This window comes from Triticum aestivum, chromosome 1D, assembly GCF_018294505.1.
Source record: "Triticum aestivum cultivar Chinese Spring chromosome 1D, IWGSC CS RefSeq v2.1, whole genome shotgun sequence".
NCBI classification, from domain to species: domain Eukaryota; kingdom Viridiplantae; phylum Streptophyta; class Magnoliopsida; order Poales; family Poaceae; genus Triticum; species Triticum aestivum.
Genome location: NC_057796.1, coordinates 476,501,661 through 476,526,543, shown reverse-complemented (window position 1 = coordinate 476,526,543; position 24,883 = coordinate 476,501,661). Strand labels below are relative to the sequence as shown.

At 48.6% G+C, this 24,883-nt stretch overlaps 5 protein-coding genes across 5 annotated transcripts; 1 reads left to right on the top strand and 4 right to left on the bottom strand.

Annotated features, from left to right (window-relative positions):
* Positions 1–11: 11 nt before the first annotated feature.
* On the bottom strand, positions 12–348 carry LOC123176948 (protein RADIALIS-like 3). Its single transcript, XM_044590948.1, has one exon. It carries the CDS (start codon positions 274–276, stop codon positions 13–15), a length of 264 nt encoding a protein of 87 aa, XP_044446883.1. The 5' UTR covers positions 277–348; the 3' UTR covers position 12.
* A 6,325-nt stretch (positions 349–6,673) lies between these two features.
* Positions 6,674–7,944, bottom strand: LOC123176938 (protein RADIALIS-like 3). The gene is made up of 2 exons (XM_044590940.1): positions 7,594–7,944; positions 6,674–7,162 (listed from the first exon to the last, which is right to left on the bottom strand). The coding sequence occupies exon 1, from the start codon at positions 7,861–7,863 to the stop codon at positions 7,597–7,599; it is 267 nt and encodes an 88-aa protein (XP_044446875.1). The 5' UTR covers positions 7,864–7,944; the 3' UTR covers positions 6,674–7,162; positions 7,594–7,596.
* Positions 7,945–12,631: 4,687 nt separating this feature from the next.
* Positions 12,632–17,473, bottom strand: LOC123183173 (pre-rRNA 2'-O-ribose RNA methyltransferase). Its single transcript, XM_044595921.1, has 11 exons — positions 16,900–17,473; positions 16,707–16,754; positions 16,447–16,602; positions 16,320–16,369; positions 15,451–15,613; positions 15,292–15,353; positions 14,967–15,153; positions 14,787–14,876; positions 14,395–14,528; positions 14,056–14,188; positions 12,632–13,934 (listed from the first exon to the last, which is right to left on the bottom strand). Exons 1-11 carry the CDS (start codon positions 17,371–17,373, stop codon positions 12,873–12,875), a joined length of 2,559 nt encoding a protein of 852 aa, XP_044451856.1. The 5' UTR covers positions 17,374–17,473; the 3' UTR covers positions 12,632–12,872.
* Positions 17,474–17,652: 179 nt separating this feature from the next.
* Positions 17,653–21,290, top strand: LOC123183172 (GTPase ERA-like, chloroplastic). Its single transcript, XM_044595919.1, has 9 exons — positions 17,653–18,006; positions 18,303–18,448; positions 18,573–18,713; positions 18,790–18,903; positions 18,991–19,116; positions 20,178–20,276; positions 20,366–20,467; positions 20,748–20,828; positions 20,929–21,290. Exons 1-9 carry the CDS (start codon positions 17,691–17,693, stop codon positions 21,013–21,015), a joined length of 1,212 nt encoding a protein of 403 aa, XP_044451854.1. The 5' UTR covers positions 17,653–17,690; the 3' UTR covers positions 21,016–21,290.
* Positions 21,291–21,528: 238 nt separating this feature from the next.
* On the bottom strand, positions 21,529–24,519 carry LOC123176926 (probable WRKY transcription factor 31). Its single transcript, XM_044590932.1, has 4 exons — positions 24,003–24,519; positions 23,759–23,866; positions 22,690–23,295; positions 21,529–22,581 (listed from the first exon to the last, which is right to left on the bottom strand). Exons 1-4 carry the CDS (start codon positions 24,420–24,422, stop codon positions 21,796–21,798), a joined length of 1,920 nt encoding a protein of 639 aa, XP_044446867.1. The 5' UTR covers positions 24,423–24,519; the 3' UTR covers positions 21,529–21,795.
* Positions 24,520–24,883: the final 364 nt, after the last annotated feature.

The window sequence follows — 24,883 nt, the reverse complement described above, 5'->3', positions numbered from 1 at the left end:
TTATACCTTTTACTAGGTCCAGAATCCTTGGGTCTTGTACTTGGGGAAGGGGATGCGGCCGTGCTCGATGTTGTTGATGTCGTCGACAAGGATCTGGAAGTGGCGGCGCACCTCCTCAGCAGACTTGGTACCCCCCATGGCGCTGGCCACCTTCTCCCAGAGGTTGGGGGAGCTCACGCCGTAGTAGGCGAGCGCCTCCTCGAACATCTTGTTCTCCTTGCTCCACTCCGAGTCCGAGCTCGGGGAGTTGCTCCGAGACGACGACCCAGAAGACATCTTCAGGTGAGATGTGATGTTCTACTCGAACTAATAACACTACTTTCTTGTGCCTGGGGTGCTGGGGGCTCCTGGAAGTCCTTTGTGTTTGGTTTGGTGTCTCTCTTGCTGCGAGAGCGGCTATTTATAGGCCCTGGGGCCGTGTCCTGTCTCTCTCTCTGGGTTAAAACCTCAAAGGTGGCTGAGGACAGGGCAACAATGTTCTCGCAGGTTTTTTGAGCTAGCTAGGGTTTGCACATGGGAAGCGTGTGGTGTGTGTGACGAAACGTTCAAATGACAGCCTGTTTGAGTAATTAAGGCTTTTGGGTCCGTCCATATGCGCGCGCATCCCGACGCATGACAACAGTCGTCTGGAGTTGTACCTGAATCTGAATTAACTCTTGAATTGGTCGTATCTGAATCTGAATTAGTGGTTCGGTTTGATATGTTTCCTGACTAAGCTGCATCTCAAAGGGAAATGAAATCTTTTTTTCTGTATGCATATTCTGGCCACCTTGCAAATGAATCTGCACTGTGTTTGAACTTGAAAGTCTCCATGCCTATAGAAAACCACCGTCTCATCAACATTCTAGTCAATAATCTAGTTCACACTGATCACATGCCTAGCTCTCACCAGGATATTTCAGGTGTTCAGCTTTTCACTTGTGCACCATGCTGGCAGCTTTGTTGTGAACAATTTTCCGCGTCGGATTTTCTTCCACGTAACTAAATCCCTCGAGTCGATCGCTATATTTCCTTTTCGATATTCAGTTTTGTAATACCTAATTAACCACACGTATGCTCACTTGCTCAGTGGTTCCAAACACATTTTGACACACAGTGCTATCTGTCATCATAGCAATTACGCAGCAGGTATGGACCGATGCTGGGTGCTCTGTTGATCACATCACCAACGGAAGCATCCATCTCTGCATGCATGGTGATGTCTGAGGCCCGTGTGATCCTGACATGGATTGGCAGAGAGCTCATCGTATGGCGTGCGCATCAGCCTGCTGCAAGATGCCCACAGGAGGAGGACGTACCTGGGTGCTTGATCAACAGAGCTGCGCAGGTGCGCATACCCAAAAACCTCGGATCTCGATGCTCATTTCCATTAGTTTTCTGAAACCCCTCTGGTCAAATGCTGCCAAGCTTGTCATGCATGCATGCACTGATGCACCCTCATAGCCTATCTAAGCTGATCACCAATTCATATAATAAATTAATAAATATACGGCTGGTTGTAATGGGTAGTATCATATACTAGTATCATGCATATGATAGTAGTGTGTGATACTACCTGCCTAATGCATAGTATCATATATTAGTACCATGTAGTACTTTATTTATTGCCATGCATAACACATACTCCCTCCTTTCCTGTTTATAGGGCTTATCTCAACTTTTTTGTTTTTCCGATTTATAGGTCTCATCTCCATCTCATTTTTAGTTTTCGAGACGCATTAAATCTTTGCTTGTAAGAATTAAAAAGGAACACAGCAATGCATGTAATGTTTCTACTTATCTAGTGGCCAAGCATGCATGCACTGCAATTAATCCAATTTAATGCATGAGTTTAATTGGGGTAGTTTTGTAAAGTACGAGATACATTCCTCCACTCATAAAATGCCTTGATTGATGAGATTTCAGATTTGAGCCTTATAAACCAGAAAAGAGGGAGTAGTAGCATAGCATTTATTATGATACTGTATCATGATATGCTACTACTTAACCCTCTATTTCTTCATTTTATTCTATGACGCCTTATCAAAATTGCCTAGTTGACATGCATGATACTAATTATGATACTCCCATTACAACCAGCCTACTACTCCCTTCGATCTAAAATAAGTGTTGTGGTATAAGTTCAAAGGGAGTACTACGTAACAGAAGATTGTGAAAGCACAAAGCTTATAGTGTAAATGCCTCTGAATCTTTTATTCCATATTACGAGTGACGGATAATTAAATCTCTTAAAATGAAGGGTTAATTTGCGCCGTTGTTTGAGAAGTGGTCTCGGAAGTCACACCGAGTGTTTTGCTTGACCATGCAATTTAGGGAGCATCATTCATCCATTTGGAAAAGGTGGCAGCGATGTGGGCTAAGAGCCTCTATTTCTACATGTCACGCGTTCTCCGCCACCCGGTCGACCAACAGATTCCAAAGAGGCGATGAACACCCTCGTAGCTCCGTGGGCCAAAGGAATATATCTATCTCTATGTGTGTTATCTTTCCATCTACAATAGTCTTGGAAAGGTAATTGACAGAATGCAATCTTGCTCCTGGCTCCTTGGTTAATGCACTGGACTGTACCGGGGCGGCGGGCGCAACTTGCGTTTAATTCTTGCAGCGTGTGGACTGATTCACCATCTGTTCACACCGGACATCTCTTCATCAGAATCATATATGCATAAAAGCAATGGGAAAAATGCAGGATTCCCCGTCATATTTCAGACAATCGGAGCAACAAGCTTTTCGGGAAGATGCTACCTATAAGCTGCATACTTATTTCATATATTTCTGCAATCAGTTTTTACTGTTCCACGGTCATCCATGGGTTAACTTCCAAAAAGCATGCTATCACAAGCATATCTGATATACGATTGTTACAAATTGGATATGCTATAGTAATACTACCTATTTAATTTGGATTTATAATTAATCATGCAGATCGAAAATCGAAGATTAGTTTGTTTCGAACGTGTTGCTTCTTCCGGGAAAGTTTGACTGACCACAGTGATGTCTCATGCACATAAAAGGAGAGGGGCGTCACATATTGCGCAGAATTTGTATCTTATCCACTAAAAGAATAGCGGACTATAGCGCCCCTAATAGCACGCTATAGCGTGTAAGAATTGTTTCGCTAAATAAATCAGTGTACAATATTTCGCTAATAGCAATGCTATAGCGCTATATGGCACACTAACAGCGTAATTTAAGGGGCGGCGCTACTTTGTATAGTGCGCTATTTTTTTCCTTGATCTTATCTTGTACACAAGAACTAACTTTCTGTAGGTTTTTTCTGCTTCCTACATGTTTATTTATTTATTTTTGTCAAAAACAATCATCCGAAAAATAAAAAACTTTCTGTAGGTTTTTTCTGCTTCCTACAGGAGGCATTTTCTCTTTCAGATTTTGCGAGTATGCTCTAAGGCAGGCCGTCGCAATACAGTTCGTCTACATTAGTAAAAACATAATTTTAGCCTATATACAGTCGTTACAATCTGCACTATCTTAGCCCGTTCTTTTGAATGAAAATGACGACGAGCCACAGGGCGTGTTTGAGGAAAACAAAATCAGACAGACACGTGCCCACGTGGCACAGATCTTTCTCCTTCTGTCAGCAGTTTGATATTTCGTTATTAGTATATAGTTTAGGGTCGGGGTCCGTGAATTCGGAGATCCTTGGTTTCACCACAGTGTGCTGTCTCCTTGTTGTGAAAAGGAAGATAAAACGAGGGAGGCATCTCATATTGTGCAGAACCACACTATCTTGTATAGGATTAGCTTTCTATCTGCACGTATGGTTTTTGATTCTTGGAAGAAATTCACCCATGCATCTGATGTTGAGGCCAGTACAAACATCATCTATCTATCGCAAAGTATATATTAAGCAAAGTAGGAACGCTTTTGGGGCCATCATTAGTCGGTACATGGTATCTTGTCTGCCAGCTGCTTGAATGACTGATCCCTGTCTATGGATGCCTTACAAGTAGCCTTGGATCGGACTGGATTCCGTCACTGCATCATCATCGGCTGGCTGGCTAGATTCTAAAATCTTGGAGCCCAAAAGCTCTGGGATCCGGATTCGCTACCCCGGTCAAGTGGTAGGCGACGGGAATCGGAATCCAGGCCAGGGTCGCTATGTCGGGGATTCAAAGCTTCCCTCCTTTCTTTCTTTTCACCTGAAAAGGAAACGTCGACCCCCAAAGGCTTCCTCCTCTTCACAGGGTACGTGCACGGCACACACCACCCCTGAATTCCACACCCCGCTTGGTTCATTCTAAAATGATACTATTTGCTGCATACATATTGCTACTACAAATATGGCCATAGCTCTATGTATGTGACCTCGCTTTTGGGTCTGTGTTTTTGAGGCAGCAAGTCAAAAGTTATGTTTACCATGATTATGATATTGTCAGGCCTTCACCACAATCATAAGTTATTGTCCGCAGATCGTCCTATACAAGATAACTTGCAAAACTTTTCTGACAGAGTGAAACAGCTCTCACATAGTAACAATGTACACGTAGTATCACGAAAACAACTAGCCATCTTTTTTTTTGAATTTTCAAGGGGGGCCTGAATCTTTCATTTAAAGGGGCCAAAACGCCCAAGTGTCACTTGTTACAGAGAGAAAGAGGACGCGGGGGCGCCTCACCAAACTTGCAGAAACTACAACGACACCACCAAAGCACGAAGCCACAAGGTTTTTTTTTTTTTTTTTTTGGCGAATACGAAGCCACAAGTTAACATGACTTTGGCAGCCGTCCTTGAACCTAGACATCTTAGAGCACCGCATGGTCGCAGCAACACTTCATGGTAGAGGCGAGGGAGATTGTAGCATTTCGGAAAATGATGGCATTTCGTCGTTTCCAGAGGTGCCAACAACAAAGAAGAAGGAAGGCGCCGGGCAAGGTGCTGCCGACCGCCGACGACAAGTCGAAGAGGTGGAGAGTGGTGACTGCGACGCCGCTCGTAGCAAGCCCAAGGCACCGCCAAAACCTAACAGCAAACTCACACCCGAAGATGAGGTGGTCGGCCGTCTCAAGCGTCGCCGAGCAGCATGGACAACCAGCTTCCAGAGCAGTGATGATTGTCTTCTTTAGGAGCATGTCGCGAGTGTGGGTCCTAGCCATAGACAAAGAACTTCACGTGAGAGGGAGCCGTGGAACTCTAGAGAAACCTGGCGTTGGCCGTTGTCTCCCCACCCAGGCGATAGAGGGCGTACGCCGAGAGAGAGGAGAACGTGCAATGGGAGTGGAGCAGAGGGTGACACATCGCTGATCCTCATGCGAAGTAGCCGGACAGCCATGCATAAGGCCGATGAGCACCTCCTTCTCTTGGAGAGAGCGACCCGAGAGAGGCGCGGGACGAGGACCTCCCCCATGCCACGATGCCGAACCTGCCAAACCGTCGCCTCGGGACAGGTGGAGTGAGACAATAACGCAAGGAAGACAGCCCCTAGTGGCCCACAGGGGAGCCACCAATCATGCTAGAACGACGTCTTTTTCCACCCCCCACAGTGAATTTTGAGAGAGAGCGGTAGGATGGCAGGAGTATTTGCAGAGCGTGCCAGTTCCCGCCGTCAAGAGCAGAGATGCCGGCGGTAAGAGGGGAGTGGTCGTTGAGCTCAACCCACAGCCAAGCTGCCCAACGCGATGGCAGAGCAGAATGCAGTCGGTGGGGCATCTTGAGTAGGAGGCAGTCATTTTGCATGCTGAGGTCCCTCACATTGCAACAACTAGCTATCTGACTTGTCGGCTAAGGTGGACAGCCAAAAATTTCAGCAGCAAAGACATCCAACGAGCAAAAAAATTTAGCAGGCGACATGCCCAGCTGCTCCACTCATTAAACTACTCGACGAGGTGTTGTACTGAGTCTCCTGGGTGAGTATAGTATTTGTTGGGCTAAGAGGTGTCTTGGCAGCCAAACATCAACCCACATAAGTCCAACACATGTGAACCATTGATCTGATTTTCATCCAACGGCTGTGAGTGCTTCCTAGTGAAGTGAGCACCCTTGCTGGTGGTGGCTGTCATTGTGAGAGTGAGAGAACACACAACAAGAGAAACTTAACCTGTGAGAAGTGAAGAAGAAAAACAAGCGGAGATTTTTTCTAGATCGTTTGCACCTGACTGGACAGTGTTCAAGCTGGTGATTGGAGGCTCAAATGTGATTGGATTGGCACCAAACTTAGTGAGTTTGTTCCTTATTTTGAGTACTTCTATATGGTTAGCTGGTTTGAGGACTGGGTCAGTGGAGCATCAGATTTGAGAGTGGTTTTGTTAGTTCAGACCGCTGCAGTTTCGGAACAGAGTAGTTTTGGGAGATGAACAGATTGGGTAGGCAAACGGTGTCTGATTGAGCTGAAATTTTGAGGGGATATCAGTAAATCATGTGTCTTCTTGTATTCCAAATTTGGTAGTATTTGGTTCAGCAATTTGAGAGTAGTTTGCAAAATACTGAAGGGAGCAGAAGTTGTGTAAACTCTGTTTTGCTAAAATCTCAAGTCTTGTGGTTGTTGTTGTTGTTGCCGGTTGGCAACATGGAGAATGTGTCGTAAATCTCTCTAAAGGTTCTAGAGAATACTTGTACTCATTATTCTCATAGTGAAGTTGTGTGGACTGGTCGGCCGTGGTTTTTTACTCCCTTAGTTGAAGAGGTTTTTCCACATTAAATCCTTTTCACATGTGTATGTTGCTTGTGTTATTCCACTGCGCGCGTACTTGTTGATTGAAACTGTCCTCAAAGTTCACTACAAGAGAAGGGGGTTGTGTAGTGTGCATATTTGCCGTGTCGGTGAATTTGTGCACCACATCTTTGTTGTTCATCCCCAACAGTATTGAGCCTCTCCTGGACCAGTATATATACATGTACAAGACTTTGAGGGCAAGAAGCCTCCCAGTGGTAAGTTAGGAGATGGATTGCAAATCCTATTCTAGCAAATATAGAGATATGTCAATATACTCTAACAGACAACTCGCAGTTCATGAATGTAGACGAGAATCTACAACAACATAGAGACAAACTTAACCTTGTACATAACCTAACAATACTTTGTACACACAATAGACAATACTCCTTTTCCTCTCGTTATTCTAACCAATGCTGGATTGCTTGCTTCCTAAGAGATCTAGTTTGTACAACTTTGTCCACTGTCCACTGCAGTTTACACTGCTTTATCCTGAAAACATGAGAAAGCACTTGCACTGTAAGATTATCTGAACTCTGAAGTTTGTACAGAAATACATGTACTCAAATAGTGTGGATGATAGTTCTTTCTTTCTTTTGCTTTGTTCTATGTAGGCATGAAGTTGGGTGAATGTTTGTGCAAATTAATAGTGTGGAGCTGCACAAAGTCTATGAAAAAGCCTTGTAAGCTGGAGAAAGACTGCAAGATCCATCCAAGCTTTTGTTTTGGAAGTAGGGAAATTGTCTGATTGTGCTAAGATTAATTGAACACCGATAAATTGGGCCAGGGTGTCTACAATTAAGCAGTTTGAATCATAGTTATTGGTGCCAGTCGTCATGCGTGGCCTCTAACTGACTGAAAACATGTTAGAAGCAGACTAGCAGAGCATCCCATGTGTGTGGCAATTTGGTTGAGGATTATACCTTTCAGGTCCAGAAGCCCTGGGTCTTGTACTTGGGGAAGGGGATGCGGCCATACTCGATGTTGTTGACGTCGTCGATGAGGATCTGGAAGTGGCGGCGCACCTCCTCGGCGGACTTGGTGCCCCCCATGGCGCTGGCCACCTTCTCCCAGAGGTTGGGGGCGCCCTCACCGTAGTAGGCCAGCGCCTCCTCGAACATCTTGTTCTCCTTCTTGCTCCACTCCGAGCCGGAGCTCGGCGAGGTGCTCCGAGACGACGACCCGGAAGACATCCTTTGGAGGAGGTGAAGCTTCCCTGGTGAGATTCTACTGAGCTAGTGCTAGCTTCTTGTATCTGATGCCTTGAGAGAGCTCTGGTGGTTTTGTTTGGTGTCTCTTGCTGCGGGGCTGCTATTTATAGGCCCTTTGGGTTAAAAGGTGGCTGAGGAGAGGACAGCATATATATTGTGGGATGAGGGCAGGCATTCCCAACGTTGTCTGGAGTTGTATCCAGCATTATACACATCATCTAGTCTAGATATTATAGCTGCTGTAGAAAACAACGTCTGGAATTGTACTTGTATATATCCAACATTATTATACACATCATCTAGCCTAGATATTTTATATATGTACGTAGAAATCAACTCTCGCATTCGTCGTGTCTGAATCCGAATATGTATGTTGTTCGGTCTGATGCAACCTGATGATGCAAAGTGTTCATGAAAAACACATTGATTACTATATTTTTTGCTATGTAGTTCGTTGCTCGGATGTGAAACAAACTTTTTGTGTGTGTGTAGGTGCATATTATACTACTGTAGCTACTCCATCCGCTTTTCAAAGAGTGTACTTCCAACTTTGTTGGAGGGTCAAATTATCCCAAAGTTTGACCGAGTTTGTGCAAAAGTATATTGATGTTTGTGAAACCAAATAGGAGTATGATAAAAATATATTTTATCGTGAATCTAATGCTACTAATTTGGTGGCATAAATGTTGGTGTACTATTGTATAAATACAGTCAAACATAAAAAAGTTTGACTTTGAAGCACGTAGGGAGTAGCTTGCATGCATTTGACAACTGTTCATCACTACTTAGCTCAGTTACTACACCAGCTAGCTAGCTGTAGCTGGCCTTGCTCCAAGTACGAAACCTGTGAAGCATTTAGAGCTTTACACATCCTGCCTGCCTCTCCTCACAGCTCAAATATGAGCGGCAGGTCACATTGATCACATGCCTAGCTCTCACCAAGGTTGCAGTGCTAAACGTTCAACTTGGAAGTGCACCATGGCATGGGGAATTAATGATAGCAACTTTAATTAGCTACGGTACCAAGAGTAATATGGATCGATGAATCGATGGTGCGTGCTCTGCTCTGCTCTGCTCACATCATCAACGGAAGACCCCATCTCTGGATGCATGGCGATGTGTCAGCCGTGCATGACATGGCTGGATCGGCAGAGAGCTCCTCGTAAGGCGGCGCGTCGGGCAATGGGCTGCAAGCCGCCCACAGGAGAACGGAGCTGCACACAGTTGCGCATATACACCCAAAATCTCTGGTCTCGATGGTCATCTCCATAAGTTTTCTGAACCCCATCTGATCCGATGCTGCCAAGCATGTCATCAGAAAATCTTGTACTGCAAAAGCATTTTTTGCATTGTTCAGAAAGGCGTCTTGGAATCCCGAGATAGTGTTTTGCTTGGCCATGCATTGGTTTAGGTAGCACCATGATTGATTCATCCATTTGAGTGAGAGATAAAAGGCGGCAGGGATGTGGGCTAAGAGCCTCCATTCTTTGGCTGTGTGCATCTTGGTATGCAGAGGCGGGGTGTAATGCTTAAACCTTTTAAGTAATAAAGCACCCTTTATCGGAAAAAAAAGAGCCTCCATTCTTTACATGTCATGTGAATGATCACCACCACCCAGTCCACAAACAGATTCCAAAGAGGGAGAGGAACACCCTCCGAACGTGGCCGGGGACCGAAGGAATGTATCTATCTTTCCATCTCCAATGGTTTTGGAAAAGGAATTGACAGAATGCCGTCCTGCTCCTGGCTCCTTGCTTGCTGCGTGCTCAGGGAGTCCTGGGAGGCTGGGGTTTGCATCAGATGCACTGGACTGTGGAGGGGGCGGCGGGAGCAACTTGCGTCGAGTTTGATTCTTTCTGGTGTGTGGACTAGTCCACCATCGTCCACCGGAGATCTCTTGCTCGGAATCATATCTGCGTAAAAGCCATTAGAAAGATGCAGGATTCCCCGTCATATTTCGAACAATCGGAGCAAAAAGCCGTTCAGGAAGATGCTAGCTAAGTGCATACTTGTTTCATGTATTTCGCAGCCATTTTTCTGTAGGTTTGTTCTGCCTCCTGCAGGAATGGGTTCAGTAATGAGTTAACTTAGGTATTCTCTAAGAGGGGTCATCGCAATACAGTTACTAAAACATAACTTTACCCGACATATAATCGTTGCAATCTTGAAATGGTCGCTCGTGCTATCTTACCGCTTTCTTCTATACGGAAATGATGCATTTGAGGAGAAATAGGCGGCATGGATCTTCCCCCCTTTGCCTGCAGTTTGATCTTGGACTCCTCTAGTTACACAGATCGCTAAGATTGTCATAAACTTGTTGACATATCATAAGTTAGTACCGGGCTTCCCAAAATCATACTGCCAGATCCTTAGAGCGTCTCCAGCCGCGCCCCCAACAGGCCCTCCCCAGGTGTTTTTCCCGCGCCGGCGCCCAAAAATTGGTCCAGTCGCGTCCCCAGGAGCCCTTTTTCGTCGGCTTGGGCCGAAATTGGCGCCGGCGGACCCAGGCCGAACCCCGCGCGCTGGGGGCGCTCGGGGGCGCCGGGGCGAGACGTTTTGGCGCGAAAGCGGATGGGCCCGCCGAGTCAGCGACACGCCGCTTCGTCGCCCTCAACGCCTCGGTTCCCGCGGGAATCAATGCGAAGGTTGCCGCGCTGGTCAGCCTCCATTGATGCCTCACGGGCGCGGCAGTGAACGCGTCGCCCGGCATGCAGCCCGACGCCGCCCAGCTACGGCTATAAAAGGCGACCTCCCCGCCCGCCGGTGGACGCCACAGCTCTCATTTCTCCCCCTCTCCGGCGCAGAAAGCAGCACTCTCCCCTCTTCCCGCTGACAAGAAAGATGGCCGAGAGGTACCCAGGAGACGGCGCGACGGTGAACGGCTTCGGCCGCCGCCACCTCCAAGAGGCGGAGGCGCGGCTACTGTACGAGGCGGAGTACCTGGCGCCCCCGGACATGCGGGTGCCGAGGACATGGAGGCTGAGCGTCGGCGGCGTCCCGGTGCCCCCGGTGCCCGAAGGGGCGGCGCGGCGGGCCGAGATCGCTCGCATTCGCTCCTCCCTGGCGGAGGAAAAGCGGAACGAGCCGCGCTACGCCGCCGACAGCCACGCCCTCTGGACGATATACTTCGAGCGCCGCCGCGAGGAGCGTATCGCCTCCACCAACGGCATCATCCTGCGGGGCCGCCACAACGCCGACGGGCGGCACGGGTGGTGGGGCGTTCCCGGCCGCACCCTCGAGGCCGTCCTCGACCACATCGAGAACGGCAACGTGCCGCGCCTCAAGTACCCGCAGCGGTCGTCCTTCTCTCACCGCCGTGGTAGCTCGTGGACGCCGCGGCGGATGGAGCCGGGGTCGTCCTCGTCGTTGGGGTGAAGCCGGAGCACGTTGAGATGGCGGCCTCCGACGACGAGTCCGCCCTCAAGTGGGCGAAGGAGGACTACGTCCGGGAGTAGGTTCGCCGCCAGCGTCGGGCGTACGCGGATCTCCAGGCCCGTCGCCGCGGTCGCGAGGAAGGCGACGTCATCGTCCTGGACGGCGACGAGGAGGGCAAGGCCTGGCCGTCCAGCGCACCACCGCGCCTCGGCGACCCGGGCCAGGGCTGCAGCAGGGACGGCGCCGGCCCAAGCCAGCCGCGCGACGACGACGACGGCGGCTGCGGCGGCGGTGACTACACCCGCTTCTATAGGCTCCTCGGCATCTACACGACGGCGGCGGCAGTGGCGGCTAGGCGTAGTTTAGGCGTTGTTAAGGCGTAGTTTGCATGTGTTCTGTGTTTTTTTTTACAAACTTCAATGAAGTTTCGCCGAGTTTGTGCAAAAATCGTCGAGTTTTCATATATTTTGTACGGACGTCGCCGAACCCGGGGCGACCTGTGGGCCGACGACTGGGAGCTAGGTCGCCCTTAGGGGCCAATCTAGCGACGGCTTGCCCACAGACGGCTCTTTTTCGGCGCCCTTGAAGGCCGAACGGCTGGAGATGCTCTTAGTTTGACCACAGAGTGGTGTCTCCTTCAAGTAAGGGAGATAGATAAGAGAGGGGGCATCTCATGTTGTGCAGAATAAGTTATCTTGCACAGGAAAAGCTTTGCTTTCTATCTGCACGTATGCTTCTGATTCTTTGGCGAAAAAATCAATCCCTTCATCTGATGTTGAGGCTTGATAACTACAGTAGACCATTGGCTAGTACTCCAAACATCTTCACGAAAGAAAAGGAGTATATAAGCCAGGCTAAGCAGAGCAAAGTGGGAGTGCTTTTAGGCTGTGCGTGAGCCATCATTAGTCGGCATCGTTGCCAAAATGCTTGCATCGGACTGGATTCTGCCCTGTGGCCGTCACTGCATCATCATCGGATTGCTGGATTCCAAGCTGTGGGATCCGGATTCGCTTCGCAAAACAAGTTGCGAGGGAGACGGGAATCGGAATCCAGGCAGGGTCGCTATGCCGTGGATTCAAAGCTTCCATCTTTTTTCTTCTTTCTTTTCACCCGAAAAGGAAACGGCGACCCCCAACCCCAAAGGCTTTCTCCTCTTCACAGGGTACGTACGTGCGCACGGCACACGCCACCACCTCTTTCATTCCGAGTTAACTGAGACCAATGCATTCATGCTACTGTTTTCTTCATGATATTGCTGCTACAAATATGTAGTAGCTCCATGTGTCCTAGCTTCATTTTTGGTCTCTGTTTTCTAGTAGGCCACAAAGCCTAGCAAGTTTAAGGTAAGTTCGTCATGATTATGATACTGTCAGGCTTTAACCACAATCACAAATTATTGTCCACAATATCGTCCAATACAAGCGTAACCTACAAAACTTTTCTGACAGACTGAAACAACAGCTCTCATAGCATCAACGTATTATAGTGTAACAAAAACAGCTTAGCTACCCGGACAGGCAAAAATTTCGGCAGCAGAGAGCGAGCCATCCAACAGGCGAAAACTTTCAGCAGTCGACACACGCAGCTGCTCATCCATAAGCCTCTCGCCAAACTACTCAACGTGCCCCCCCTTTGCCGCCGCCGCCGGCCTTCCTCCCACCGCCGCCAGCCTTCCCGCCTTTCTTCTGCCCGCCGCCTTTGCCGCCGGCGCCCTTCTTCCCCTTGCCGCCGCCGCCTTTGCCCTTCCCGCCCTTCTTGCCCGACCCGGCACTCCGCTTGTCCTTCTTCATCCGGGGGTCCACTAGCACCTTGCCCTTGCCGGTCCGGACCTGCACGCCCTTCTTGGCCACCACGTACTCCTTCTTGGGCCGCTGCGTCGACACCGCCTTGCGGTAGATCTTGTCGATCATCTTGGCCTTGGACTGCTCATTGATGTCGCTCTGGTCCGCCACGATGTCCGCCTTCTGCCGCGCCTTCTCCAGCTTCTTGGCCGCCACGCGCTTCTTGCGCGCCTTGGCCTCCGCCACCTTCTTCGACGGCCGCGCGTCGATCTCCCTGAACTGGGCCTTCATGGCCGCCACCTCCTCCTTCGTTATCGGCTTCATGGGCACGGTGTGTCTCTTCTCGTCCTCGGCGAACCACTTGGGCAGGCCCACATCGTCAAACATGTACTTGTTGTAGGCGTCATCCAGGATCTGCTCCCTCTGCTTCTTCCTCAGCATCTTGTGCGCGTAGGCCAGCACCTCGGCCTTGGTGTCATCATCCATGTCCTGGTCTAGATCGTCTGACTCGTCCGAGGATGAGGATGAGTCATCTGCAGCTCGGACTGGCTCTGCTGCCACCATCTCAATATCATCTTGCTGCAGGCGCTGAGCTTTAGTCGGTTTCTCCTTCTTTCCCGAGTCCAGCTGTGCTTTAGCCAGGGTTTCCTTCTTTCCTGAATCCACCTTATTTTTCAAATTCTTATGCGGCTTCTCTCTTTCATCCTCACTGTCACTCTTCTCAGCTAGGTCAGCTCCTAATTCCGCAAACAGATCCTGACCGAACCACTGCTTTGTAGTCTGCTCTTTTGTTGGCTTCGCTGAATCAAAAGACAATAAAAGGGGGTTGGCCTCTTGATCTTCCTCTTCCTCAGAACCTTGGTCCATGTCAACATCGCTACCATCATCTTCACCCCCCTATATCAAGTTGTAACATAATAGCAAATATTATCATTAAGTTGAGTCCATTGGCTATTGTATAAAAAAATGGGTTTCAAACACGAGGACAAAATTCATGTGGATTAATGACAGTTATTACCTCTAACAGATCTGTATCAGCATCAGTATTGATTCTCTTGGCACGTTTGCGTTCTTGTTTTACTTCTCCACCTTTCTTTGTCACAAAACGTTCGTAAGCTTCATCAAGCATCTCCTCGAGTTGAGCATCATACCTGATTAAAAAGACATTGTGTTATATGTCTCTGGAATTTTTACAGTAAATTTTGCAAGTGATTAATTTATATGACCAAACTATAATATTACTCCCTCTGATTCATATTACTTGTCGCTCAAACGGATGTATCTAGCACTGGAATACGTCTAAATCATCCGACTGAGCTACAAGTAATATTTTTGGTGTGGGTGTCTGAAAAATTACCTCTGCTGTTCTTCATCAGAATCCATTTCCTCATCAGAGTCTTCATGAATTTGAGTCTCTTCATTCTCACTGTCTCCAGAGCCATCTTCCGCATTATACTCTGCTGACTCAACAGCCTGAAGATCTTTTCCACCCTATAGAGAAGTATATATCACTGAGTTCGCAAGCACGGACAACGTGAAGACGTAAAAGCTAAAATAAGACATCAAGCTGGGACAGTAACTTGAGAGAAATTACAACAGAACCAAAATAACTTTTCCACATGTGCTCGCCGAATGATAATAAGGGCTAGATGACTTAGAAGAAAAACTCTTCTTAGAGAAAGAATGATGAACTTTCTGTGGTGTACAAGGCAAAGTAAGACAGATAAGAATTCAAAAACAGCAGGATACCTTGATAGCCTTAATAGAGAACAAGTCAGGATCACCATATCCCTCTTCTGTAGCATCAATTTGCATTCCTGTTGCCTTGCGTGCTTTATCCTGGAATGAAGAGACTGATATATCAGCACACAATTCAAATCAATGCCACGTGCAGCAAACGAGGCTTTTCATATATCATAATGTAAATACCTTTGCACGACGTCTTGATTGACGCTTCTTATCTCTTCTTTTTTTCCTATCAATGAAACTCGTCAGGTCTTCCATTTCCTGTAGAAGTTGGTCATCATCGTTGACCTTGGTCTCCACCACAGTACCATCAGCCTTAGGTGTCACTTGGGAAGATGACGACAATGCTTTCCTTATGCGTATGCGCCACCTAACATAACATATATATCAGTTTCATGAGATTGAAAGGCACCTCTCCACAAGACACACTGATAGTAATAGACATGCTTGGATAATCATAATCTAGAAATAAACTTGATGAGAAAATAGAATAGGAAAAGATACTTACTTCAAGATATGCTTGAAGCTGTTTTTATCCAGCACACGTAAATCGTCACAAAGATTTTTTATCTGGCACACAACGAAACATAAAATCAGTCAGCATTATAACTAAGATTGAATACAAGTTAGGCAGCAGGAATGCAGAGCAAAGGCATTACTCCATTACCTCATCTGTAGTAAACTCATGATTCTTGATAGGCACAGATGCTTCATCATCAAATGAAATTTCTGTAACAGAACCAAGAAATTCCAGTGGTGTCTGAGCATCAGACCATATAAAATCTGATGCCTGACCAACTTTCCTCAATACTGTGACTCCATCATCGTACCTGCATGAATCACATACAATAGAAATTAGAAATGTGGATCTCCCACCAGAGTGGATTATATAATTAAAAGTTTGAAAGTACAGTACAAAGGACCAGATGTTCAGATAATTTCAGTTCTTTACCATTAACCACTTGATAAAATAGCATAAAAGAGGAAAGTTATCAGGGTCAAATTTCAAATGGCTAGCTGCGTACTTGACTCTAAAAACAGAACTGGCAAAAAAACAAGCATCAATTATTTTAAAGAAATCACACTGCGGCTGAATGCTACCAAGATATGCAGAGAAATGTTTTCACACATGTGGTGCACCACTGCATAATGTGTTGTTACCCTTAGTGTGAAAAAGGGAGAAGACATGCCAGATCTGAACATAAGTTCACTGTGCTGTTGTCTTGTTTACACTAGCAAATGCACCAATATAGCCAGTCACTGTATGAAAAGTTCCATATTGAAGACGATGTGATAAATTCATGGGTTTTTACCAATATATGTGGTAAAATTACAGAGCTAGCAAAGGATGATGTTCTCTAAATCTTATATCATTACACCAGCCATGCTTATTTATAGTATATGAGGCACTGAAATACAAATAAACTATTGTAGCATGACCCTCATTCCCGATGCATTCGTTGAGTGGTAGAAAAGCAGTACTGCAAGAAAAATGAACATGCTAACTCGTGTGCCGACATAAGAAGGCATACTTACCCTTCACGCTGTCTTTTGTCCTTTTTATTAGTGCCAAGTACATCCCTAGGCTGCAAAAACCACAAAAATGTAACATTAAAGGGATGCTAACACATTTAGGGTAACTCTGACAAATGTTTCGACATACCATCTTCTTCTCAGGTTCGACGTTGAACAGGTGCTTTATATCAAGAAGTTCTGGAGCAATCTTTGCTGGTGCTTTATATTTCAGACAGATAATGTAAATTTCAGCGGATGTGCCACGACTCGCATTAGGTTTGGTCACCTCAACCTTCTCAAACAGCTGAAATGCAAATGGGTTTGTTTCATGCGTCAACACACTACTGCTACGAAATACATATAAGTAACAACACAAGCACTTGAAGAAAACCTGCGTCCAATACACACCTGTTTAAGACAGAACATGATAGCGTTGTAATCCTGGGACCTGAAGACCTGTTGACAAGAAGAAAAAATACAGCTGATTTTGATATGTGCACTTGACACAGGGGAACAGCATCACGAATCATTTGCAGTCGATGGCTATTTTTTTCACAACGGATTCAGCGGGTCAGCATTCGGTGGCAGACTGTGTTGATACCTTGGTGATGAAGGCGCCCTTGGGGGCGAGGAACATGGTGGCGAGGCGGACGGCGTCGATGACGAGGGCGGACTGGGTGGTGGCCTCCTGCGCCCAGGCGCCGCCGACGTTGGGCGAGCCGTCGTGGAGGACGACGTCGAAGGAGGCGACGCCCTTGGAGTCCATGAGCTTGCGCACGGCGGAGCGGCACTTGGAGGTGGTGATGTCCTCGGTGAGGGAGTGGGCGCCGCGGATGGGGCGGATGGGCACGAGGTCGACCCCGACGACGAAGGCGCCCACGGGCGCGTGGTTGACGGCCACCTGCACCCACCCGCCGGGCGCCGCGCAGAGGTCGAGCACGGCCCGCGCCGTCGGCAGGAACCGGAACCGCGCGTCGAGCTGTAATAGCTTGAAGGCCGCTCGGCTCCGGTACCCCTGCTCCTTGGCGAGGTGGTAGTACTTGTCCTGCCTCTGCTTCCCCTTCGCCTTGCCCATCGCCGCCGCACGCCGCCGCCGCCGCCGACGAGCTTGTGGAGGAGGAGGAGGAGGGGGGAGGGGATGGAGCCTAGCTAGGGTTTATGCCGGGTGGGTTGGGTTCTGCTCGGCCGCCTCGGCCGTTTTGTCGGGAGGACCGAGACGGTTAAGCCGCGACGGCCCGATGGGCCTGTTTGGGTGTGGTTATGGGCCGCCGATTATTGGGCCCTGGGCCGTAAAGAGAAATTAAATGAAAATTAAATCCTTTTGGGTCGTCTTCTCTTCCACTCTTATCCCATTTGCCACTTCTCCCCCCTTCGCTTCCTCTGCTCTGCGCAATGGAGCTAGGCCTCGCGCTCCGGCTAGCCGCGCCGCCGGCGCTCCTCCCCCGCCGGTATATTGCGCCGCCGTGCGCGCCAGGAAGGAGCGGCGTCCGCGCTGGGAGGCGCGAGAGCAGGAGGGCTGGGGCTGTGTCGACGAGTGGGGGTGCGAGCTATGCGGTGGTTGAAGATGAGGAGGTGGAGGAGGGGGAGGGGGAGGAGATGACGAGGCCGCGGCTGGAGCTCATCGAGAAGCCGGACCGGAGCCTGGCGCTGCTGGACGAGTACGAGTCGGAGGAGCTGGGAGCGGCGCTCTGCGCCAACCACCGCAGCGGTGAGCCTTCTTCTTCTCTCAGTACTTAGCACTCACTGGCCAAAAATATTATTTCCTTGTTTAGTGTTCATGATGCATCAAATGCGACCAGTAGCATTTTTGGTTCAGTAGAATTCAGGAATTTGTCATTGTGCAGCATAAGTAAATGACAATTAAGAGGGGGAAAAGTGCCTCCTGCCAAACATTTTTTGCAAGATTCCGGGAGAATTCAGAGGAAACAACTTATCTGACACTTAATTTCTAAATAACAATTGCCATGTTGTAATGCTGTGGGTCTGTGCTGTGTGTCTCCACAGGTTATGTGGCTGTGTTGGGGAAACCGAATGTCGGCAAGAGCACCCTCATAAACCAAATCGTGGGTCAGAAGCTTTCGATCGTAACGGATAAGCCACAAACCACACGTCACCGCATCCTCGGTATATGCTCGGAACCAGAATACCAGGTACAACCTTCTAGTCTCCAAAGCACCTGTAGAGTTCAGTTCAAATGCGGTATAAACCAATGTTTCCACAGAGGATGTCACGACGATTTCTGAATGCTGATCCGAGTTATCATTTAGTTTGCAGATAATACTTTATGACACGCCAGGCGTCATTAAGAAGGAAATGCACAAGCTAGACTCGATGATGATGAAGAATGTCCAGAGTGCTATCGGTAACGCGGACTGTGTGATTGTCGTCGCTGATGCTTCCAAACTGCCCGAAAAGGTAACTGTCGACAAAAATAAAGAACCAGGTGAATGTCTTGAGTCTGCCTTGCTTGACATTAGCTCTCTGGTTTTAGATAGATGATATGCTGGAAGCGGGCGTGGGAAACAAAGATACCAAGGTCCCTGTTGTGTTGGTACTCAACAAGAAAGATATGATAAAACCCGGAGAAATTGCAAAGAAACTCGAGGTAAGAAACTGAACTATATAGAAGTGATGGTTTTTGTGATTTCCTCTGTATACGACGGTATTTATTTCTTGACAACTCTTTTCACAGTGGTACCAAAAATTCACTGATGTTGACGATGTTATACCTATAAGTGCTAAATTTGGTCATGGAGTGGTTGATATCAAGGAGTGGATATTGTCAAAGCTTCCACTGGGTCCTGCCTACTACCCCAAGGTATCATTATGGAAGATGCAAAAATTTCTGAAGCAGTTAGTACTATGGATTGACAGCCATTTTCTTTCTCATGTAGATCTAGCAAATCAAGTAGAAATGTGCAATGCAACTTAGTAACATGCATGAGTTATTTATTTATTTTCCTTGGCCTTAATCTGCAAGAATCAACACCTTTTGATAGTGCGAAATAATCAGCGGTTCTGCCACTTTGGTTAAGAATGTCTGCCTGATTTGCTAGGATCATCTTATAAGATAATGTGCTCATGCCAAATTTGAATCCTGCAATTGTTGTTTTGATCAGTCTTTCTTTTACTGAGATGTACTAATCAATCTATCGTGTAGGCGATGTGGTAGTTTTACATTTTTTCTTCATATTTTATTATGCACACTGAATAATGTGTTAAGCTATGGTTAACTGTTCTATGAGTTCAATTGCTTCAATCAGTTGCAAACCAATACCACATTATCTTATAAGATGATCCTAGTATTGAGAATCTTACCATCATTGTAACACAGTTCTGATTCCCGAGACAGCTTTATATAAGCTGACTCTGTGAACTCGGAGGCATGATAATTTAAAACAGCACATTTGACTAGCTACTACTCCCTCCGTCCCAAAATAAGTGTCTCAACTTTGTACTAACTCTAGTGCAAAGTTGTACTAGGGTTGAGACACTTATTTTGGGAGGGAGGGAGTATTATAAATCAGTTGTGCAGAAATATTCTTCGAAATAGAGGATATGGGTTTTCATGACTTCTCTACTTTTTTTTTGACCTGTTACTGTAGAGTAATCATCCCACAGCTTTAAACTTTATTCCATCGCACAACTTCTCTACTTGAAGTCATTATGATGCTAAAATCGAGGTATTGTTTTTACAGTTTTTTGGCATATCTGTTAAAGGTAGTTTCAGTTCGACACATATCTGTTAAAGGTAGTCTCATGTTTGTTCATTAGATGGTCTATTACTGCATTCCAGGTGTTCATTTCGATGTCTAGCTACAGGGAGCAAGTCCTGAGATTATAAAACACTAAATATATTGTGCATGTTCTTTGTTCCAGGACATAGCTAGTGAACACCCCGAAAGATTTTTTGTGGGGGAAATAGTGAGGGAAAAGATTTTTCTTCAATATAGGCAGGAAATTCCATACGCATGCCAGGTATATCTTCTGGTGATTTCCTCAATTTAGTGTATAAGCTTATCCGTTTTGCTAGCCTGTTTGTTTGATGTAATTTCTGTTTATGACAGGTTAATGTTACAAGTTACAAAAGCAGGCCTAGTGCCAAGGATTTTATTCAAGTTGAGATACTTGTTGAGAGGGAATCACAAAGAAGCATTATACTTGGGAAGGTAAAGAAGTTTAAAATATTCGTGTGTGGGCTTGAATATTTCAGGATTGCAAATTCAGTTGAGTTAAGCATAACAAGAAATTGAAGGATTTTGCACAAACTACCTTTTGGGAATTTCGTGAATTGCTAAATGTATGTGTTGTTCTACAAACTTTTGAATAGATGAAACAGAAGTAAGGAATTGGGTTATAAATAAGAAGATACATTTGGGGAATGAAACAGTTCCTAGCTTAAAAAATTTAACGAGCAAAACGATCATGCGCTATATTTCTCAAACGCAGGATGGGAAAGCTATAAAGACGTTGGCAACAGCATCAAGGCTTGACATTGAAGATTTCCTTCAGAAGAAGGTTTATCTTGAGGTCATAACTTCTTCCTTCCTCTGTAGCCATGATCACCCTCTATGGAATGATGAATCGTTGTACAGCAGTTTCTAACGACCGCATACTATGTCCCGAGCAGATAGATGTGAAGGTGAAGGAAAACTGGCGGCAAGATGAACGGCTTTTGAAACGTTACGGCTACGGTGGGGAGATTCAAGCGCTATAAATACAAGCATGACATCGTCGCTTGTCACGTCATGAGAGTAGGAAAATAGTCGTGTTTCTTCTTCTTTTCTTTTCTTCTCACCCTCGTTTGAGTGAGGTATTTAGGTGTTGAATGCAGGTTGAATTAGATCAGTTATTAGTCAGGAACTCTTACCAAATTTTGATGTAAACATCTGGTGGACCATGAAATCGTTGCTTCTCCGTCGAAATCGTATTCAGCTCTGTCCCTGTAGATAGCCTGCAGTGGTGCAATGCAAATTCAATCCTCTTTTTGTCTGCTGAAGTTGCTTCACACTTCGCCTTATCGGGTTGTCTGGCTCCATGAATTGTTCATCTGTTCGCTGAAAGCTGCGTCGAAATGAAAATAGACGCTTTGCAAAATTCAGGCCAAGTCTGGGATCACAGGAGCAAAGTGCTGAGGTTAATTTCATCTTCGAGATAATCATCAGTGAAAACAGTTTATCTTGATTGAATAGCGTCTCGATTTGAAGGTCTGAACTAAAGCCACCTCATGTATTCTCATCAATCTACCACAAAAATTTGTTACTCCAAAGCTGCTGCTACACCTACACAAATGAACTAATAAAAGGAGCAGATGCCCAAGCAAAAAAATTCTCATCTCCTCCAATTCCGGCCGGGCGGCGGCCGGAGGGGAGATCGGCGGTGTGCAAAACTAACCAAAAGAGAATGCCAAGACTAAACCCTGATCAAAATTTGACTGAAGCAAGCAAAAAGAAGCAAAATTGGAAGCGAGCAAACGACCAACATCTTCTTGATCAAGCTAGCCGGTCGTGTCGTCTCTACTGCAGCTGTCGCCGCCGCTGCTCACCAGCGGCTGCACCGTGCCGCTGCTCCCGCCGGCGGCCGTGGCTCCACCTCCGGCACTGCCGCTGCCGCTGCCGCTGCTGCTGCCGATGTAGGAGGTGAGCGCGGCCGCGAGCACGGCGGTGAAGTTGGGGTCGGACGCGATCACGGCCGTGGCCGCGTTCACCGTGTCGGCCAGCTGCGCGCCGCCGTCCCCGTTGGTGCCGGCCACGGCCTGCACGGCGGAGAGCTTGGACTGGTCGTACAGCTTCTGCCCGAACAGCTGCGGCAGAGAGACCGGCCGCGCCGCCTCGGCCAGCGCCGCCTGGAGCTGCGCGGGCTCCGGCGCGCGCGGCGGCGACGCGCCCTGCCCCGGCGCCGTCTGCGTGAGGTCGAGCGTGACGGTCGGGAACGGCGCCGACGCCGAGATGGTGGCCACGCTGGAGGAGCACGGCAGCACGGCGCGCGCCAGGAAGTTGGACCCGCCCGCCATGAGCCCGTCGGCGCTGGGCATGGAGCCCGACAGCAGCATGGACGCCGCGGCCGCCGTGGTGGACGCCATCGCCATGGCCGCCGGCGGCAGCGGGTGGTTGTGGTTGCCCTCGTACGTGGTGATGAGCACGGTCCGGTCCTCGGCGCAGCGCTGCACCTGCTTCCGCACCGGGCAGCCGGCGGCCATGGTGCACCGGTAGTAGGCGCGCGGGCACGGGTTGCCCTTGGCCATCTTCTGCCCGTACTTGCGCCACTGGCACCCGTCGCTGATCTGCAACACCGTCGGCAGAAACAGTTAATTAAACCCATTACCCATGCCATGCCATGCCATGCCATGCCATGTTTTTTGGATGGTGACGAGGACGAGGAGCGCACGTACCATGGCGGCTTCGGAGCGGGCGCGCACGGAGACGCGGGCCTTGCGCATGGTGGCGGCGGCGGCAGCGGCCTCAGGCGGGGGAGGCTCGGGGCCCTTGGCGGCGGGGAGGAACTTGGGCACCTTGCTAGGCAGCCAGCCCTGCATGGCCTCCGGGCTGCCGCCCCTCTCGTGGTGACCGTGGTGCTCGAACGACGGCAGCGGCATGAGCTCCGCCTTGCCCGCGCCGACGATGCCATGGCATCCGGCGCAGTCCATGGCCCCGTCGGGGCCGACGGCGAGGAGGGGGTTGGTGCTCGGCGACGCATCGGTGCCGCGCGCGGGGCGGGGCTCGTCGGGCGACGAGGAGGAGCCGAGGCTCATGAACTGCCTCGGCACGAGGGGGTTGTGGCTCCCCGCGTCGAGGAGGAGCTGCTGCTCCCTCTTCTCCGGTTCGAACTGGTGGGCGTGGGCGTGGCCATGGCTGCTCCTCTGCTGTTGCTGCTGCTGCTGCATGAGCGCGATCTGCATGTGGAGGGAGCTGCACTTGGTGTTGGCGTTGGCGAGCATCGTCTTGAGCCGTTTGTTCTCCTCGTTCACCCGCGTCAGCTCCGATTTTGCGGCCGCTAGCTGGTAAGTCATTGCCACAGAAGACTAGTCAAATAAGTCGTCTAAAAATAAAAGTCAAATAAGTCAACGTTCCTTTTCTTTTCCTTTTCTGCTTCCTCTATATTTAAAGGGGCTCTAGACCTTTTTTTTATGTGTATAAGTTGATTTTTTTTAAGAAACAAGTCCATTTAGACATTGAAAAAAGATCTCAAACGGCTTAGGGTTAGTCAACCTGACTATTTTTCTGTGTGGCTAGGCTAACACATTTTCTTCTTGTTAAAAATAACTTAGCGATCTAGCGCATATATTTTACGAGAAAAATATAGGGTTTTTGGCTCGTTTTCATCTGTTATAGACGATCTTCAGAATTTGAATTTCATGGTTTGTAGGATCTTAGTTGGTTTCCTGTTCAAGAAAAAAAGGATCTTAGTTGAATTGAAAAATGTGCAACTTAGGTATACGGCAAGCGCACCGGGAAAATTACCTCGGCCTTGGCCTCCCTGTGGTCGTCGTCGTTGGAGGAGACGCCGTCGTCGACGGTGGACTCCTCGCTGCCGCTGTTCCTCCTCCGGCCCCCGACGTGCAGCCCCATCTGCATATCCATCAACAAGAACGCGATCCATCGCACATGGATCCAAAAGAACACACGTTAGGTCAACCAAATTTAAGAAAATACATTTCGATTCACAGGATTAATGAATCGCCGCATCGGCCGGCGGATCACGTACGTCGATGGTGAGGTCGGCCCCTTTGTTGCCGATGCCGAGGTCGTCGCCGGCGGCGGCGGCGTGCGTGGCATCCTTCCTGTCCCGCTTCTCCTTCCTCATCTCCGTCTCGAAGAAGTCCATCTCGCCGACCACGACCCGGCGCTCCCCGTCTCCGCCGTCGTTCGCCCCGTAGCCCAGCCCCACCGCCTCCGAGGGCAGCTCCCTGGCGCAGCCGAGGCCGGCGTTCTTGCGCTTGAGGCCGGCGGCGACGAAGGACGAGGAGGACGACTGATCCATTGACAGCAACAAGGAATCAAGAAACGGATGGCGATCGATGGAGGAGGAGGGGGAGACCGTGGGCGGATGGGTGGATGGAGGTGGGGCGCGGGTATAAGAAGGTGGCGGAGGGGGACGCGTGGCGGGTCGATCTGAGTCCATCATTCTAGGCAGTGTTGGCGACCATTGACCTGAGCAGTCAGAGCCAGACCCAGAGGGAGGAGCGTCGACGGTTTCTTTTCTGGAGAGAGGGCCGGGGGAAGTCCACAGCTCCAGCGCAGAGAACGGGGGTGGGAGGGGAGGAGACCTCGCATCGCGTCGCGTCGCATGCCATGCAGCCGGGGACCGAGAGAGGGAGGGAGCGAAATGGTCAACCGGCGCCGCGACTCGCATCGCATCGGTCGCCGATGCCCCTGCTGATCCGGGGGAACGGGGGCTACCGCTTCTCTTCTGTTTCAGATTGTTTGTTATTCGCGGACCAGCGACCCCGGTCGTCAGTTGAAACTTCTTCCACCAATTCGGGGATGATTAGACGCGATTTATCTAGATAATCTTCTCTGTTTGCCTAGATACGGATTTATCTAGACTAGTGCGGGGATGATTCTTCGCGACCACGAAGGTGCGGT

Coding starts and splice junctions, on each gene's coding strand:
- LOC123176948 (XM_044590948.1), bottom strand. CDS start 276: ATGTCTTCTGGGTCGTCGTCTCGGAGCAACTCCCCGAGCTCGGACTCG.
- LOC123176938 (XM_044590940.1), bottom strand. CDS start 7,863: ATGTCTTCCGGGTCGTCGTCTCGGAGCACCTCGCCGAGCTCCGGCTCG.
- LOC123183173 (XM_044595921.1), bottom strand. CDS start 17,373: ATGGGCAAGGCGAAGGGGAAGCAGAGGCAGGACAAGTACTACCACCTC. Junction 16,755..16,899: donor AGGGCGCCTTCATCACCAAG/GTATCAACACAG, acceptor TCTTGTCAACAG/GTCTTCAGGTCCCAGGATTA. Junction 16,603..16,706: donor TCATGTTCTGTCTTAAACAG/GTGTGTATTGGA, acceptor TTTGCATTTCAG/CTGTTTGAGAAGGTTGAGGT.
- LOC123183172 (XM_044595919.1), top strand. CDS start 17,691: ATGGAGCTAGGCCTCGCGCTCCGGCTAGCCGCGCCGCCGGCGCTCCTC. Junction 19,117..20,177: donor GTCCTGCCTACTACCCCAAG/GTATCATTATGG, acceptor TCTTTGTTCCAG/GACATAGCTAGTGAACACCC. Junction 20,468..20,747: donor GAAGCATTATACTTGGGAAG/GTAAAGAAGTTT, acceptor TCTCAAACGCAG/GATGGGAAAGCTATAAAGAC.
- LOC123176926 (XM_044590932.1), bottom strand. CDS start 24,422: ATGATGGACTCAGATCGACCCGCCACGCGTCCCCCTCCGCCACCTTCT. Junction 23,867..24,002: donor GGGCCGACCTCACCATCGAC/GTACGTGATCCG, acceptor ATGGATATGCAG/ATGGGGCTGCACGTCGGGGG. Junction 23,296..23,758: donor ACAGGGAGGCCAAGGCCGAG/GTAATTTTCCCG, acceptor ATGACTTACCAG/CTAGCGGCCGCAAAATCGGA.